This window comes from Myxozyma melibiosi (genome assembly GCF_037950935.1).
Source record: "Myxozyma melibiosi strain Phaff 52-87 chromosome Unknown BZA70scaffold_1, whole genome shotgun sequence".
NCBI classification, from domain to species: Eukaryota; Fungi; Ascomycota; class Lipomycetes; order Lipomycetales; family Lipomycetaceae; genus Myxozyma; species Myxozyma melibiosi.
This window is the reverse complement of record NW_027042915.1, coordinates 3,608,406-3,622,930: the sequence shown is the minus strand read 5'-3', so window position 1 is coordinate 3,622,930 and position 14,525 is coordinate 3,608,406. Positions and strand designations below refer to the sequence as shown.

At 51.0% G+C, this 14,525-nt stretch overlaps 5 protein-coding genes and 1 non-coding gene across 6 annotated transcripts; 2 read left to right on the top strand and 4 right to left on the bottom strand.

Annotated features, from left to right (window-relative positions):
* Positions 1 to 70: 70 nt before the first annotated feature.
* BZA70DRAFT_287794 (alkaline phosphatase) lies at positions 71 to 1,653 on the bottom strand (the record flags this gene model as incomplete). Its single annotated transcript, XM_064913984.1, has 2 exons — positions 71 to 1,258; positions 1,315 to 1,653. The coding sequence occupies 2 exons, from the start codon at positions 1,651 to 1,653 to the stop codon at positions 71 to 73; spliced, it is 1,527 nt and encodes a 508-aa protein (XP_064771525.1).
* A 1,391-nt stretch (positions 1,654 to 3,044) lies between these two features.
* BZA70DRAFT_287793 (uncharacterized protein) lies at positions 3,045 to 4,132 on the bottom strand (the record flags this gene model as incomplete). The annotated part of the gene is made up of 4 exons (XM_064913983.1): positions 3,045 to 3,249; positions 3,322 to 3,734; positions 3,810 to 4,048; positions 4,111 to 4,132. The coding sequence occupies 4 exons, from the start codon at positions 4,130 to 4,132 to the stop codon at positions 3,045 to 3,047; spliced, it is 879 nt and encodes a 292-aa protein (XP_064771524.1).
* Positions 4,133 to 4,452: 320 nt separating this feature from the next.
* Positions 4,453 to 4,524, top strand: BZA70DRAFT_t15. Its single transcript has one exon. It is a non-coding gene; the product is annotated as a tRNA-Glu (tRNA).
* A 464-nt stretch (positions 4,525 to 4,988) lies between these two features.
* BZA70DRAFT_273868 (mitotic spindle checkpoint component mad2) lies at positions 4,989 to 6,254 on the top strand. Its single transcript, XM_064911905.1, has 5 exons — positions 4,989 to 5,204; positions 5,271 to 5,286; positions 5,340 to 5,470; positions 5,543 to 5,705; positions 5,770 to 6,254. Exons 1-5 carry the CDS (start codon positions 5,111 to 5,113, stop codon positions 6,071 to 6,073), a joined length of 708 nt encoding a protein of 235 aa, XP_064771523.1. The 5' UTR covers positions 4,989 to 5,110; the 3' UTR covers positions 6,074 to 6,254.
* Positions 6,255 to 8,666, bottom strand: BZA70DRAFT_273865 (translation factor GUF1, mitochondrial). Its single transcript, XM_064911904.1, has 3 exons — positions 8,179 to 8,666; positions 6,376 to 8,103; positions 6,255 to 6,303 (listed from the first exon to the last, which is right to left on the bottom strand). The coding sequence occupies exons 1-3, from the start codon at positions 8,515 to 8,517 to the stop codon at positions 6,262 to 6,264; spliced, it is 2,109 nt and encodes a 702-aa protein (XP_064771522.1). The 5' UTR covers positions 8,518 to 8,666; the 3' UTR covers positions 6,255 to 6,261.
* Positions 8,667 to 10,233: 1,567 nt separating this feature from the next.
* Positions 10,234 to 14,517, bottom strand: BZA70DRAFT_51823 (fungal-specific transcription factor domain-containing protein). Its single transcript, XM_064915172.1, has 3 exons — positions 13,966 to 14,517; positions 12,675 to 13,821; positions 10,234 to 12,607 (listed from the first exon to the last, which is right to left on the bottom strand). The coding sequence occupies exons 1-3, from the start codon at positions 14,224 to 14,226 to the stop codon at positions 10,599 to 10,601; spliced, it is 3,417 nt and encodes a 1,138-aa protein (XP_064771521.1). The 5' UTR covers positions 14,227 to 14,517; the 3' UTR covers positions 10,234 to 10,598.
* Positions 14,518 to 14,525: the final 8 nt, after the last annotated feature.

Genomic DNA, 14,525 nt, shown 5'->3' with positions numbered 1-14,525 from the left:
CAAACAATAAACAAATACAGTATTATTAATCTAGTAGAATACGCCCAAAACTATACTCTCCGCCCGCTACTTAATGCTTGTGGAAAGCTCCATCATGCATATGCTCGTGGTCGTGCTGCAGCTGGAACCGCTTGATGAGCTTCTTTCCCTCGGCATCAGGACCAATAGCCTGGACAAACGACTCGTTAGCCCGCAGGAGCTTGGTCACGTTCGCAAGGCTTAGACCGAGCTGGCCGGCCATGAAGTTGCCGACTTCGCCGTTCTCCCAGCTGCCGACGAGAGAGTCGGTGTTGAGACCGTGGCCAAAGAGCGTGATGTCGACTGCGGTGTGGCCGGTGGTGGACCAGTTGATGCCCGCGCGTGCGGATAGCAGCTCGCCGAGGTAGATGGCGGCGTCGTCGGCGGTGAAGAAAGCGGCGAGCTCGTCGGTGGTGACGTTTGTGATTCCGTAGGGAGTGAAGACATGGTCGAGAAGGAAGGTGTACTTGTCCGCGGTGGTGGAGTTGCTAAGAGTCTCGTTGAACGCATCAAAGATGTTGACATAGTACTCAGCCGTTCCGCTCGCAGTGTCGAGAACCTCAGGGTACCAGGCATAATCCGGAACACCGAGAGTCAATCCACCGCACTCGTGGTCCGCGCCCGAGAGAAGAGCGGTATCAGAGTGTCCGTCATCAATCCATTGAGCGATCGCGTCCATGGCACGGTTGTACTCGAGAATGTCGTGCAGATGGCCGACGGGATCGTGCGCGTGACCGGCATGATCAATTCGCGACGCCTCGACGAACAGGAAGAAGCCCTTACTCGAGTTCTGCGTCTGCTTATCCAACATGTTGAGTGTGGCGATTGCCATCTCGTGAAGCGCAGGCTCGAGAGTAGACTCACGATCAACCTCGTACATCATGTGGTCGAGGTTAGGAATGAACGCGAACGGCAAAGGAGGGTCCTCGACCAGACCGTTCTGGAGCTGATCAAACTTCTCACGCTCGACGGCCATCGTCCAGTTATAATCGGTCTGGGCAAGAGACCAGAGATCGACGTCGTCCTCGCGGCAGGAGTCCTCGTCCGACTGGGGAAGGAAGAAGCACCGGCCACCGCCCATCATGACGTCGACGACGCGGCCGAGCGGATGCGCGAGACCGACGAGCTGGTCGGCGATATCGGCCTCGAGGTCACGGTAGTAGGTGTGCGTCGAGAATCCAGCCGGGGAGGCGTGCGTGATGCGCGAGGTCACGACGAGACCAGTCATGAAGCCGTCGAGCTAGACCAGGGTGTTAGATAGAGGGTAGTGAAGAAGAGAGTGACAGATGATGATACCTTAGCAGCCTCGACGATGTTTCCGAGCGGGAGATAGTCATCGTCGACGCCGATAGCGCCGTTGTACGTCTTCTGACCGCAAGCGTAAGCGGTAGCAGCCGCGGCCGAGTCAGTGACGAGGGTGTCGGTAGCAAACGTGCGAACGTAGCCGATCGCCATGTTATCAACCGGCAGCTTCTCGGTGTCGTTGTTCTTGTAATTGGCAAAGTCGCGGGCCAGAACCTCGGAGGCAGGACCGTAGCCATCGGGGAGGAAGTAGATGTAGTTTCTTGGTTTCGCGGCCAAGACGAGAGGAGGAGCCGCGAGAGCCGCGAACAGAAGAGCCGAGCTGAGTTTCATTATGAATATATATGGAAGCTCTTTTGGAAGTTGAAAAGAGACCGCGGGAGTAATGTGTACAGAGAAGAAGCAGATGGTAGAGGGGGAGCAGGACGGATATTTATTGACCGGCGCCCGCGAGGCAGAGCAGGCCGATTGCGAACGCACGCGACAGAAGGAGAAACAGCAAAACAGTACGATGACAGCAACAGAACGACGCAGAAAGAAGCCCACGTGGACGACAAGAGCAGAGAGCAGCGCGAACAGAAGACCAGTAATCCGAGAACTCGAGGAGCGGTTGAGAGCCAGGCCAAGATTTCGTGCCCAGAACGCCGAGATCTTCGACAAATCTGGAGGACTCGCAAACTGGCTGCCAAGGCGACCTGCGGGCGCGAAGGACCACGTGCGGAAGCGATTCGTCTAAACAGAGATGTGCGGCTCTGTTCTTCTTCCCTTCTTCTGCTCGATGCAACACCTTTGTCTGGTATTTCTCGACTCTTTTCATGGAGCAGGATTCGAACAGAGACGCGGAGGAGGAGTTGCTCATCGCTGGCGACGGAGGCGAGGTACTAGCGGACAACTGTCGGCAGATAATCTTATCTGATCCAGCCCCGACTGCTGCTCCGCTGCTCCAGCTCCTCCACAGGTACTCTGAGCGAACAGGCCTGCGTGCTGCGAGCCAATCCCGCTGTCATTCTACACCGCGTGGGCACCTTGAACGGCCGGGTGCTCTTCCTCCAGATCCTGAACTCTGCCGGCCTCAGCGTACCTTTTGACTCCCAACAGCGCCTGCGGCCGAATGCAGCCTCCAAGACGTAATATCGTCACGGCGTAATATGATTTATTGCTAATTTCAATCTAGAACTTTTCATTTTGGATGAACATAATCGCCTGACATTCTGAAGCGGCTGTCAGCTGCTGTTCCGACTTGCTCCTCTCGTATGAGAGCTGTGTGCCTAGATTTATCTTTTTGATTCTCGATTGATGCCACCACTTCAAGCAGCCAGACTTCTTTCAACTACAGACTGTACTACGAGATCTACTACAATGCACAGCCTTCCCGAAATAGCACCTGTCTCAATCACGTAGAAGAACACCACCTGGAGGAGTAAACACAAGAGTCTTGGATACACACGAACACAGCTATCAGGAAACTTTGAATCCCAGCCAGGGCCAAGCAGATACCATTTCCGTCCATATCTGTAATGCCCCAGCCAGATAAACACAGCTGAAGTCTTGGTAATCGAATGGAAGAGGCTATTTTCCCCGGTCCTGGTTAAGCACAGAGGTACACTGAGGAGCACGCTCGCTAGTCTTTACAAACTTTCTATTAGATGTTCTGTAGGGTATCCACCAATCAAGGCAGCACACCCGCCCGATCTCAGACATGATCAAAATATTCTCTCTCTCTATTACTCGTTCTCAAAAACATTGACCAGCGTTCCAATATGCGGCGAGATCTCGACCTCAAAGGTGTCGCCGTCCTTTAGATATTCAGCCGTAGACGAGCCCATTGCAACTCCGGCGGGCGTACCGGTCAAGATGACAGTTCCGGCAGGTAGCGTCGTCGACTGCGACAGGAAGCTGATGATTTTGGGAATGTCAAAAATCAAATCACTAGAGAATAAAAAAGCGTAAGCCATGAATCAGAACAGGAAAATCCAATACGAAATCGACGTCTTGGCTCACCTGATAGAGCTCTCTTGCATTACGCGGCCGTTTTTCAGTCCTTTAATCTGCAAAGCTGATGGATTCTGAATAAGAGACTTGGAAACAAGAGTAGGACCAAGAGGACACGACCCGTCGAAACTCTTTGAGAAAACCCACTGACTCTGCTGAAACTGCGGTCCTCGACTGGAGACGTCGTTCGCGGCCGTATATCCAAGAACGCAGTCCATCGCGTCTTCCTCCTTCACGTTCTTCGCGTCCTTGCCAAGCACAACTGCCAGCTCTGACTCGTAGTCAGCTGTGTTGCTGAGTTGACTGAGTAACGGGATCGTCGTCGGTGACGGCCACGGGTCGGCCACCGCGGTCGCAGGCTTCATGAATACAACCGGGACTTCTGGGAATGCCATCTTGACCTCCAGTGCATGCTGCCTGTACTGTTACAGTAAAGTAAAAGTCAGTCAGTTATTAAAACAATTAACCAAATATAATTTGAACAAAACGCAGCTCACATTCAAGCCTATGCATCTGACAGTGCCAACTTCACTCTGGCTCATGGGCGACAGCAATTTCCCAATAGACTCAATCTCCGACGTATTCTCTCCCGGAGAAAGCATCGAGTTTCCAGAAAATACTTCAACCGCAACATCCTGACCTTGATAAAGCGCTCTGCCAACGTCCACGCTATCGGATTTCGGTTGTCCGATCAGAATCTTCGAGGGGGACGACTTTGGGATGAAGCGCACCAGACCTAGATGCGTAGCGTTAGTTTCGTCTGCTCGATAGGACGGATAATGCTCAATGTGTCCGTACGCTTGAAAAGAGGAGCAGCCATTTCCTTATGAAGTATCTGAGGAAAACTCCTTGTCTGCGATATGCAAACAGATTTGTCGCGACAGAAGTAGTCCGAGTCCGAGTTGCCCCACCTCCTCGAAATCCCCCCGCACCCTGAATGCATCCCTATCGCCTCTTACGTCGGCAACACCCGCGCCAACTTCTCTCAAATGATTTCCAAAGCCATTGAAGTCAATTGCGCTGAAGAGAGCACTGAATCCTGCACTATTCGATACCTCAACGCTGTAAATTCGTGAAATAATAAATGCACAGACTGCAGACTATAGCGGCCACGAGCGCAGTTTTTCAACAAGACAAGAATCCGAAATAGTGTAATGGTTAGCACGGTCCGCTCTCACCGGGCAAATCGGGGTTCAATTCCCCGTTTCGGAGATGATAAATTCTCCCGGATGTCTAATTTTTTGTCATTTTATTTTTTTTAATATTCTCTATTAGAATTTTTCTGTATTTCGAATATGCTGTAGAGAAATAGCTACCATTCCTACGTGGTGGAAATGGAATGGCGATCATGTAGATGCTGTTCGCTTGCAGAAAACGCGAAGAGTCAGTCTCATAACCTGTAAACTAGCCACGCTTCCGCCTATAAACACCCTCCCCTATCAACCTGACTAGGACGCCAGCAAATATCCTTCGCTGAAACAAACAATACACTTCTTATTCAGTAAATACTGTTTTAAATGGCCTGAAGCAAACTCTGGAAAGCAAACGCATTCACAACAAAAGCGGCCGCTGGACTGAAACCCTACAGTGCCTCGATGGCCTTTGCGCTAGTACTAATGTGGCCGTCTATCAACATTCAATTAAGGTTCTCTTTCTGTTTATCCATCTTGCGCTTCCCATCCACTTCACCAGTCTTCTCCACAGTCGCGATAGGTTTGTCTTCAAGTTCCAGTCAGCTTGATTTTACGTTGATTTTTGAGCAGTTATATCGGTTGATATTCTTTGTACTCTTGCCACAATGTCTTCTGCGAAAATGTCGTCCAGCTCAGCGGGGCCTACCAGATCTAAGCTCTCTTTGAAAGGATCCTCTAAGCTTGTCGCTGAGTTTTTCGGTAAGTCTGGCTTCTCAGACTGCTTTACTACTATATTGTACTAACAATTTGATCAATTTTATAAAGAGTACAGTATACACAGGTATTATTCTATTTGAGGCGATCGTCATGACGAGACCGCTTACACGTCTCTAGTATTTTATTCCAACGAGGCATATATCCACCCGAAGACTTCCAGGTCGTCAAGAAATACGGATTGAACATGCTAGTATCTGTCGATGAGGACGTGAAGACATACATCCGACGGATCATGTCGCAGCTTAACAGTGAGTCAATCAACTCTGTGCCGAACTGACAAGGAAACCCTGAGCTAACACACGACTTTTGCGTCTCATAAGAGTGGGTGGTTGGAAGCAAGATCTCGAAGCTTGTGGTGGCGATTGTTTCATTGGATAGCGCGGAGGTGGTCGAGCGATGGCAGTTTGATATTGAGGTTTTCAGCAAGGCCTCTGGATCGAAGAAAAGCTCTAGCTCGTCTGCCGACAAGGAGAACGCCGCTCCGTAAGTGTCCAACTGTGTTTGATCTGCTAATTTTGTCGCAATGAATGCTAATAGCGACAAATAGGAAAGCATCGAAACAGACTTCTGATGACGCCCATGGAGATAAGACAATCGACGAAATTCAGCAGGAAATCCAAGCAATCATCAGACAGATCACAGCCTCTGTCACTTTCCTCCCCGTGCTGGAAGGTCGGCACACGTTCAATGTGTTGGTCTACGCCGATGGTGACACGCAAGCGCCTTCTGAGTGGATCGACAGCGATCCCAAGGAAATCCAGAATGCCGAGCAGGTCAAGCTGAGAAGTTTCAGTACCGCATCTCACAAGGTCGATACAATGGTCGCCTATAGACTAGGGACCGCGGAGTGATTTGCGATGATGAGAGGGATGATGTAAATACGGTGTTTGGTCCGCGTTCTGCTGGTTTTGCTTTTCATTTTGCCTTTTGTTGTATTGCTTTTGTTGCTAGATGCTTCTATTATGCACATTTATTATTGACCTGATCAGTATACACATCTGATTTGAACTATGATACAATAGATATTTACAACAGTATTTTACTTTGGAGGTTTACTGTTCGAGAGGAAGCCCTGGTATGCCTATATATAAAACAGTAGTTGTCAGCAAAACACGAACACAGACGACTATTGATAACGGGATCAAAAACTTACCTCTTGAGGAATATTGACCCTTCCAACCTGTCTCATATTCTTCTTTCCTTCCTTCTGATTCATAAGCAGCTTCTTTCGTCTCGAAATATCGGCCGCGTGTAGCTTAGCCGTTACATCCTTTCTCCGGGCCTTGATAGTCTCTCTCGCCAGGATTTTGCTGCCGATCGACGCCTGGATGACAATCTCAAACAGCTGCGAGCGAAGGAACTTCTTGAACCGCTGGACCCATTCTTTTCCCTTTCGTTCCGCGAGGTCGCGGTGCATTACCTGCGCTAGCGCGTCGACGCTGTTACCATTGACCAGTAACTGCATCTTGACCAAGTCGGCGGATTGATATCCTGCGTCTTCGTAATCAAGCGTGGCGTAGCCCTTCGTAGCGCCTTTCAGTTTTCCGAAAAAGTCGTCGACGAGATGGGCGGTGGGGATCAGGTACTGTAAGAGCACTTGGTTACCGTGCGAGAGAAATGTCATGTCTATTTGCGATCCGCGGTTGCCTTCGCAGATGTCGATGATGTCGCCAAGGTATTCCTGAGGGAATGACATGATGGCTTTGACCATCGGCTCCTGGAGATCCGCAACTCTGTTCTTCCTCTCGTTGGGATCAGGGAACTCTTCCGGATTACGAATGATTTTCTCGGTGCCGTCCTTCATCACAATCTTATACGGCACCGTCGGCGCAGTGATGATCAGCGAGGCACCGTACTCTTGCTTCAGCCGGTCCTGGAAGACCGAAGCGTGCAGGGTACCCAGAAACCCAATTCTCCATCCCTGGCCCAAAGCGTTTGAGTTTTCGCGCTGCAGCGAGACACTGCGGTCGTTCAACACAAGCTGGTTCACGCGGTCGTCGATGGCGCGGAACTCGACCCCTTCGGCGGGGAAAGCACCGACAAACACCATCGGCTGCGGTTCCTCAAAGCCAGGCAATGGCTCAGCATCCGATCCGAAATGCAAGATGGTGTCGCCCACAAGCGCTTCGCTGATAGTCTTCATTCCCAGCACGGCGTAGCCGACCTGGCCTGTTTGCAGGTGCTGCATGGGTACTTTGTCCGGGTGCAAAATTCCTAGTTCCTTGATCTCATAGCGCTTGCGAGAATGCGCAGACATTACTTTATCGCCTCTCTGCAGCGTGCCATCCGCGACGTAAATAAGCACAATGACGCCCAAATAATTATCAAACCACGAGTCAACCAACAAACACCTGAGCGCACCATCTGAACTCCCACTTGGCGGCGGAATGCGCTCGATAACAGCCGGAAGGATTTGCTCGACGTTGGTGCCGCGCTTCGCGGACACCGCGATCGCGCCGTCAGGGTCGAGCTCGAACATGGTCTCGATCTGCTCGCGCGCGCGTGGGATGTCGGCGTGGTCGAGATCGATCTTGTTGATCACCGGAACAAGCTCAAGACCGAGACTGTACGCGAGAAAGAAGTTCGCGACCGTCTGCGCCTGCACGCCCTGGCTCGCATCCACAAGCAGCAGCGCTCCACCGCACGAGGCATAACTCCTCGACACTTCTGCGCGGAAGTCAACGTGGCCCGGGGTATCGACAAGATGCAGGAGGTAGTCTTCGCCTTTGTAATTGTACAGCATCGTGCACGTCTGTGCTTTTACTGTGATTCCGCGCTCGCGCTCGACGTCGAGGCGGTCGAGAAATTGGCCTTGACTGCCTTCTGGAATCGTGTTTGTCATAATCAAAAGCCTGTCGCTCAGCGTCGACTTTCCGTGGTCCTGAATGAGAGCATCTGTTAGCTCTTACATCTCTCAAACTGTCTTGCGTAGTCGACTGGCACGCAGGTGACTTACAACATGAGCAACGATGGAGAAATTCCTGTACCGCTCAATCGGTATCGCATCTATCCGCTTCGCCAAATCCTCATTGATATCTGGTACAGTGGCATAGCTCCTCCGTCTCTTCCATGTCTCATCCGCTCTGCGAGTAAGTTCAGCGGACACACTCTTCGTCTCTCGTATCCTCCTGCTGCTAAACAGGGAGCCGAGCGAGCTCAGACTTAGACTCCTTCTACCCACGCACTCGCTGCACAAAGACAGCCTTGCAGCGCTATATCTCGCCACCGACCGCCCTGTCCGTCTTGTCGTCCAAGAGACAACAGATGTAGACGGCCATAGCACCATTGGTCTCATATCGCACTTTGGAGATCTCCCTTCTGGTGTTTGCTGTTCTTGGGAAATATATATCCGAGTCGGGAGCGGAAGAGAGAGAAAAGATATTCTGAGCCGCGCGAAGAAATCTCGAAACTTTATTCGACACCTTCAGCGACTTTGACGATCGTCTGATAATGAGAAGTATTGTTACCGCTCGTTGCTACTTCTGTCTGTCTGTTTGATCTATATATTTGCTGTTCAGAGATTAGATATAAAACAAAAAGAGGAAATTTTTTTTTTTTTTCTTTCTTGGTTTTACAATACGGTACCGCCGCGCGCTCTTGATACATCAAATACAAAAACACTCTGCTCTCTGCTAAGAAATATAAAAAACGACACAAAAGAAAACAAACACAACAACAAAAACAAAGTAGAACAACAAAGCAACACAACAGTACAACAAGCCAGCGCAACAGCTTGTCAGCATAAATCAGAACAGAACAACATCAGAGAAGCAGAAACAGAAAAGACAGAGAAAGTAAGAGCGCGCATAAAGCGACTGGTGCCAGGATCGGGAAGAATGCGTTACGCATACTCTTGAACAAGACTATGAAGCCCTGCTCAAAAGTTATGTGGGACTCTGCGACTCTCGAGAAATCGCCATACCCACTAAAACCCGACTTCACCCAGAAGGCAGTCATGGACTGCCCCCGTATTGGTGGATTGTCAACGTTGCGCTTGAACCGCTTGGTCGTGCGGACTCTCTTCAGCAACCGTCGCCTCGGGGCTCCCTTGCGACGGCGCAACATACCAGTTGCATTTGTTGAAGAGACGCGACAACGAAGACGTTTTAAATCCGATGAGCAACCTGGCTAGGGAAGAAGCTCATCGGATTGGCCGCCCTGACCAACCGCGTCCACCCTGACCAGGCAGGATCCTCGGCGCGTACATGAGACGGCCACGCAGAGGGACCGGGCCGACAACGGCATTACAGTGCCTTCGAGCGCACTCACCCGGTATCTGCGCGGGCAGGCCATATACCAGACCGCTTGGTCGAGTAGGCTTCTCTCTCCCCCTCTTCTCTCGCATGCATGGCACGACGCCCACTCTTGAGGGTGTGCAACCGCGGAAACGGACCGGAATATGCAACTACCCAACTTCTCGAGGTCCTGCCACCGAAATGCTGCTCTATTTGCTGCGGTGTATGCCACTCTTAGAGAACGCTACCTGGATATTATGCTACCCTGAAAGGCGCGCTATCTGTTCCAGTCATAGCCCCCCCAGAGAGTGCTACCTGGTGCGGAGTAGTCTGCTCTCAGTACAAGAACGCTACCCACGCATAGGCAGTTTCTCTGGAGATGCTCATGGAACAGCGCAGTCTACACTTTGAGAATACTACCACTTCGGTATATGGCACCCTCTAAGAATGCTACCTGTGCAGTATAGGCTGCTTTCTGGCGACTTCACGAGGTGCCATGCATGCGATCACAGAAAGAAAGATCGAAGCCTACCCTCATCAACCTTCGCCTCACCTTTTCGCCGTCGAGAGAGAGCCGTGGGATGCCGATAATCCCGATCTATTGCTGGGAAATAGATCAAATCGCTGGGATGGGACAGGAGCCGAAAACCTGTCCCGGGGGAGGAAGAAGAGAAGGAAGAAGAGAGGGAAGAAGGGCGGGCGCGCTGAAATGTGCGGATCGTGGTTCGGGCGGGCGCGTGTCTGATGTAATAGGGTTTCTAGTTTTGGCCGAAAGTAAACACACTCGACGCGCCGCCCGTTTCGTAATTTTTATCGTTTACTTTATCGGAGCAGTTAAGCCGTCTCATTTATCAAGCACAAACGACTTGCTGTTATATAACATAAAAAGAACTTCAAATATATCTATAAATTATACCCGAATATAGGAAAAAATGCGCTCATTATTTCAGAAATATCTGTATCGTAGCAACTAAAACTTTCGCCAATCTACCGGCAACCAGAAAAGAATTTTCGTAAAAGTAAAAAGAACAAAAACAACCCAATGTACACCAAGTGCCAATCTCATGAAGCTATAACAACTCATAAACAAAAATGAAAATAAGAAGAAAAGAAATCAAAAGGTAGAAAAGGAGACAATAAATTAGTACTCTGCGTTCATCATGAGTCCTCTAAAGACGGTGTCACTCGCGTATAGTCCTGCACTTTGGCCTGTGCCGTTTCCGTTGGCACCAGCAGTAGACCCGGGTGCACCAACGCCTTGTCTTGCCCCTCCGGGACCATTGAACAAGTCAGCGTTAGCCTTTCGCACAGCCTCGACAAATCCAGTTGCACCGGGAGTGGACGCTGGCCCGGCTGATGTTGCAGTAGCGGCGGCAGTAGTAGTCGCTCCTGGGGTGCCACTGGTACCAGTAGTCGACGCGAGGTTGATCCAATCCATCATGTCAAGATCGAATGAGAACTCCATGTTCGGCTCTCCGTTACCCGATCCGCCGACTCCAAACGTATCGTCCATCAAGAACTGAGACATCGCATCGGCAGGAGAAATGTTGATCGACTCCTTGCTACTTCCGGGAGTGTTTGATGCACTTCCATTGTTTGCGCTACCGTTTGAAGCACTCTGACTTTGCTGCATCGGCGACAAAAAGGATGAGACGGAGCTAGGGATCGCGATTCCGCGCTCGCCGTCAGCGCCAACGTTCACAGACGCAGTCCTGCTATTACCGACCGGCAGTGGGGAGTCTGGGATTTGGTAGCGTCCATCGTTAGCCGCGGCTTTCAAAAACATTCTCGAGAGATTGTTCGAGCTTTCGCTGCCGCTCTGCTTATATCCGTAGCCCAACATATCGTGTAGATACTTTTCGTCGTCGTAGTAGTCAGTATTAGCAGCCTGCTGATACGCCTGCGCAGCGGCCGCAGCAGCAGCGGCAGCCGCAGCAGCAGCCGTGTTCGAATTGTTATTCTCCTCGGATGACTGCTTGCGTGGCAAGGACTCGGACCGGATACTGCTATTACGAGGCGTAGGCATGAAGTGGAACGCACTGCCGGATGTGTCTGAACCCGCAGCCAAGACGGCCGACGCAGCGACGGGAGTAATTCCCGTGCCACTGGTCGAGGCTGAAGTCGAACCTGCTGCAGAGATTGCGTTTGCATCTGAAGTGGACGAGCCAGAGCTGTTAGCCGGCGTAGTGGAGTTCAGGAGACTGTTGATCTGAGAAATGTGTTTCTTCTGAGCCACCGATGCTGCGTCTGATGCGTTCGCGTTCGCAGCGTAGTTGAGCGATCGCGATGCGCGCGCAGCCCTGTCCATCTCTTGCAGAATGTTGCGGTAACGTTTCGCAGACGGATCGATCTTTCCATAATGACCCAAAATAAAAATACACAAGAAGATACCGCGAGTGATGTACGACTCGACTTCTGATCTGCGCTGATGGAACGATTCGAGCAACAGCACGATTCCAGCGGTGAAGATGAAATACGTCATCAAGTGTGATCGAATGGGCTGCTGATTCTGCGCAAAGAAGGTCATTACCAAATCGACCGATCGAGCAGCGCACAGCACGCATGCTGACGACAAGCGCGACACGGTTTTCGCTTGAGCGGGAATCTCAGAAGGAGTCTTTGCAACCATAAGCAAAAAGAAAGGACGCGTGAGAAGAATAATGCTGTTCAGGTGAGTCAGATGGAGCCTCAAAAGTCCTTGGTTGGAAATAAGCCTGCGTCTGGCCTCGTCACTCATAGATCCGTTTCCTAACTTCCGGCCATCTGGTGAGTTGAGGTTCAACGATGACAACTGGATATCCGCAGGCAAACCGTCGCTCCATTCTCTTAACCGAGTGGCTAGACGCTGAGAAGTTGACGACGAAATACTTTGTGGTCTATAAACCAGCAGACAAATGTCGCCAATAATTTCACAAAGTTTGCCGAGCTCGACAGCGGTTCTATCAAGCTGCACGAGCTCTGTTGTATCTCGATCGTCCCAGTCGCAATCGTCGATGGCCAGAGGGCGTCCTAAACTAGAAGACCAAAATCTATCTTGAATATAAAGCGTACGCCATAATCTCTGCCGCATCAGACGCTGGGGTTTGGGGAAGGTCAAGTTCACGCACTTCCGATGCATTCCCAGAGCTTGAGCAAAGCGGATAGCAGCACCTAAAATATTTGTCCAATTAGTAAACAGATACAAAAAACCAACTGTTTTGAGACGACCGGAACATACCAAGCTGGATCCAACTAGCGTTACGCTTGCAAATGATTTGATAGTACAAACACATGAGCAAGTAAGCCTGTACAACCCACAACTCTCCATCCTCAGCGGCATCATTCATCAGACCGAGTCCAGACTCGAAAAACACGCTGGGATCAATGATACTCCGGCTTTGACCTTCTTTTGATCCACCTGCACCTGATTGGGAAGACGCGTTATTCTCGCTGATGCTTGCAAACGTCGACTGCAGGTTCATTTTGTCGGTCGTGTCTAGCTCGTGCTTAGAGCTCACGAAAATGGCACCAAGTGCGCAAGTGAAGTGAAGTAGGCATAACCAGTGTCGCGGCGCACCCATCGGATTTCTGAACGTCTGTGCCACCTGGTACCGAAAGTGATCCATATCAAAGACATAGTCGAATGCCTGCACGTTGTCTTCGAATGCCTGGATCAGTTCATTTGTAAGAGATCTGGGCGGCAGTTGCAGAGGTATTATTGAAGCAGTGTGAGTTGGCCCGTCGATGAATCTGAACTGGGCAGGGTCGAGAGTAAATGACGAATCACCCATGACTTTTCTAAACGCTTTCCGCGACTGCTCGAGAAAAGAGGTAACGCCACTTTCTCCCATATATCGCAAATGTCCTTTTTCGTCCCACAGCAGACGAGTATTACGACCGTCGCCAACTGTCTCTACCTGGTATTCTGATCGACTATGAGATCTCTTTCTATGGTAACGTTGCTGCTGCTGGTGCTGCTGAACTTGAACAGGTGACTCAGGCGATCTCGGGGACCTAGGCGACGCAGAGGAATCCGACATTGACTCGTCGTGTACCACGTTTCTGCTGCCGCTATTGACGTTATTGCTGCTGCTACCGCCACCACTATTCCTCTCTGCGCCGCTAGCAGATGCCGAGTCCGCCCGTGCAAGCTTCTGCTGCTTATCTTCATACTTTCGGTTCTCAGATTTCAGCTCAGGCTCAGGCGATTGAGACACGGCGGCAGACTGCTGGCGATCGTCGGCCGTTCCGGATGCAGATTTGGGCGACGGCGAGGAAAATGATACTGTGGGAGTTTGGCCAGGAAGGAGGTCTGCTCGGGTTGGCGTATAGTGGCAGGAAAAGTTCTTCTTGAGGCAGATGGAGCATGGATGTTCGCCGTTGCACTATAATGGCATGACTTTGTTAGTTTTTCGGTTGCTCAACGGAGACGGTCTGAGAGCAGGAAAACCTCAAAAGAAGTATACGGATGTGCTCTATTAAATTGAGCGCAAGACACCAACTCCTCATAAAAAGACAGATAGACGCACCTTTTGTTTCCGACGCTTGCAAGAGTCGCAAGCCAAGGCGATACGTTTGCGTTTAGCTGGATCCACGCGCCTCTTCAGTTTGCGCATCTCAGCAGACGAGGGCGTGGATCCTACACCGGGAGTACCGGTCATGCGCACGGCTGACGAGGCTGACGAGGACGACAGCGGTTTTTGTGAAGGAGGAGGCCTCGAGGCATGGCCTGTGGTGGAGGTAGACACGACAGAGGAGGGGGAGCCAGGAGAGGCGGGAGAATGCGGCATGCTTCCGAACGAGAGCACTCGAGCCGACGGAGAGTAGATTGTGGATGGAGAAGTAGACGGTGACCGAGTCACGAGACTATCAGACAGAGAAGAACAGGTCCGCTGCGGAAGCCAGAAAAGTAAACAAAGCGGTGGTCGCAGGCGAGAGGCGGATTAGGTGATCGGTTTTGCGGGGAGGTTGGTTTGACCTCCGCCAGATCGCCGACCGCGGCTGCCCACTGTAATATTAATCACGTGATTAGCTATTTGGTCATGTGACAAGACGGGCTTCCGACGGGCTTCCGACAGGCTTATCACCT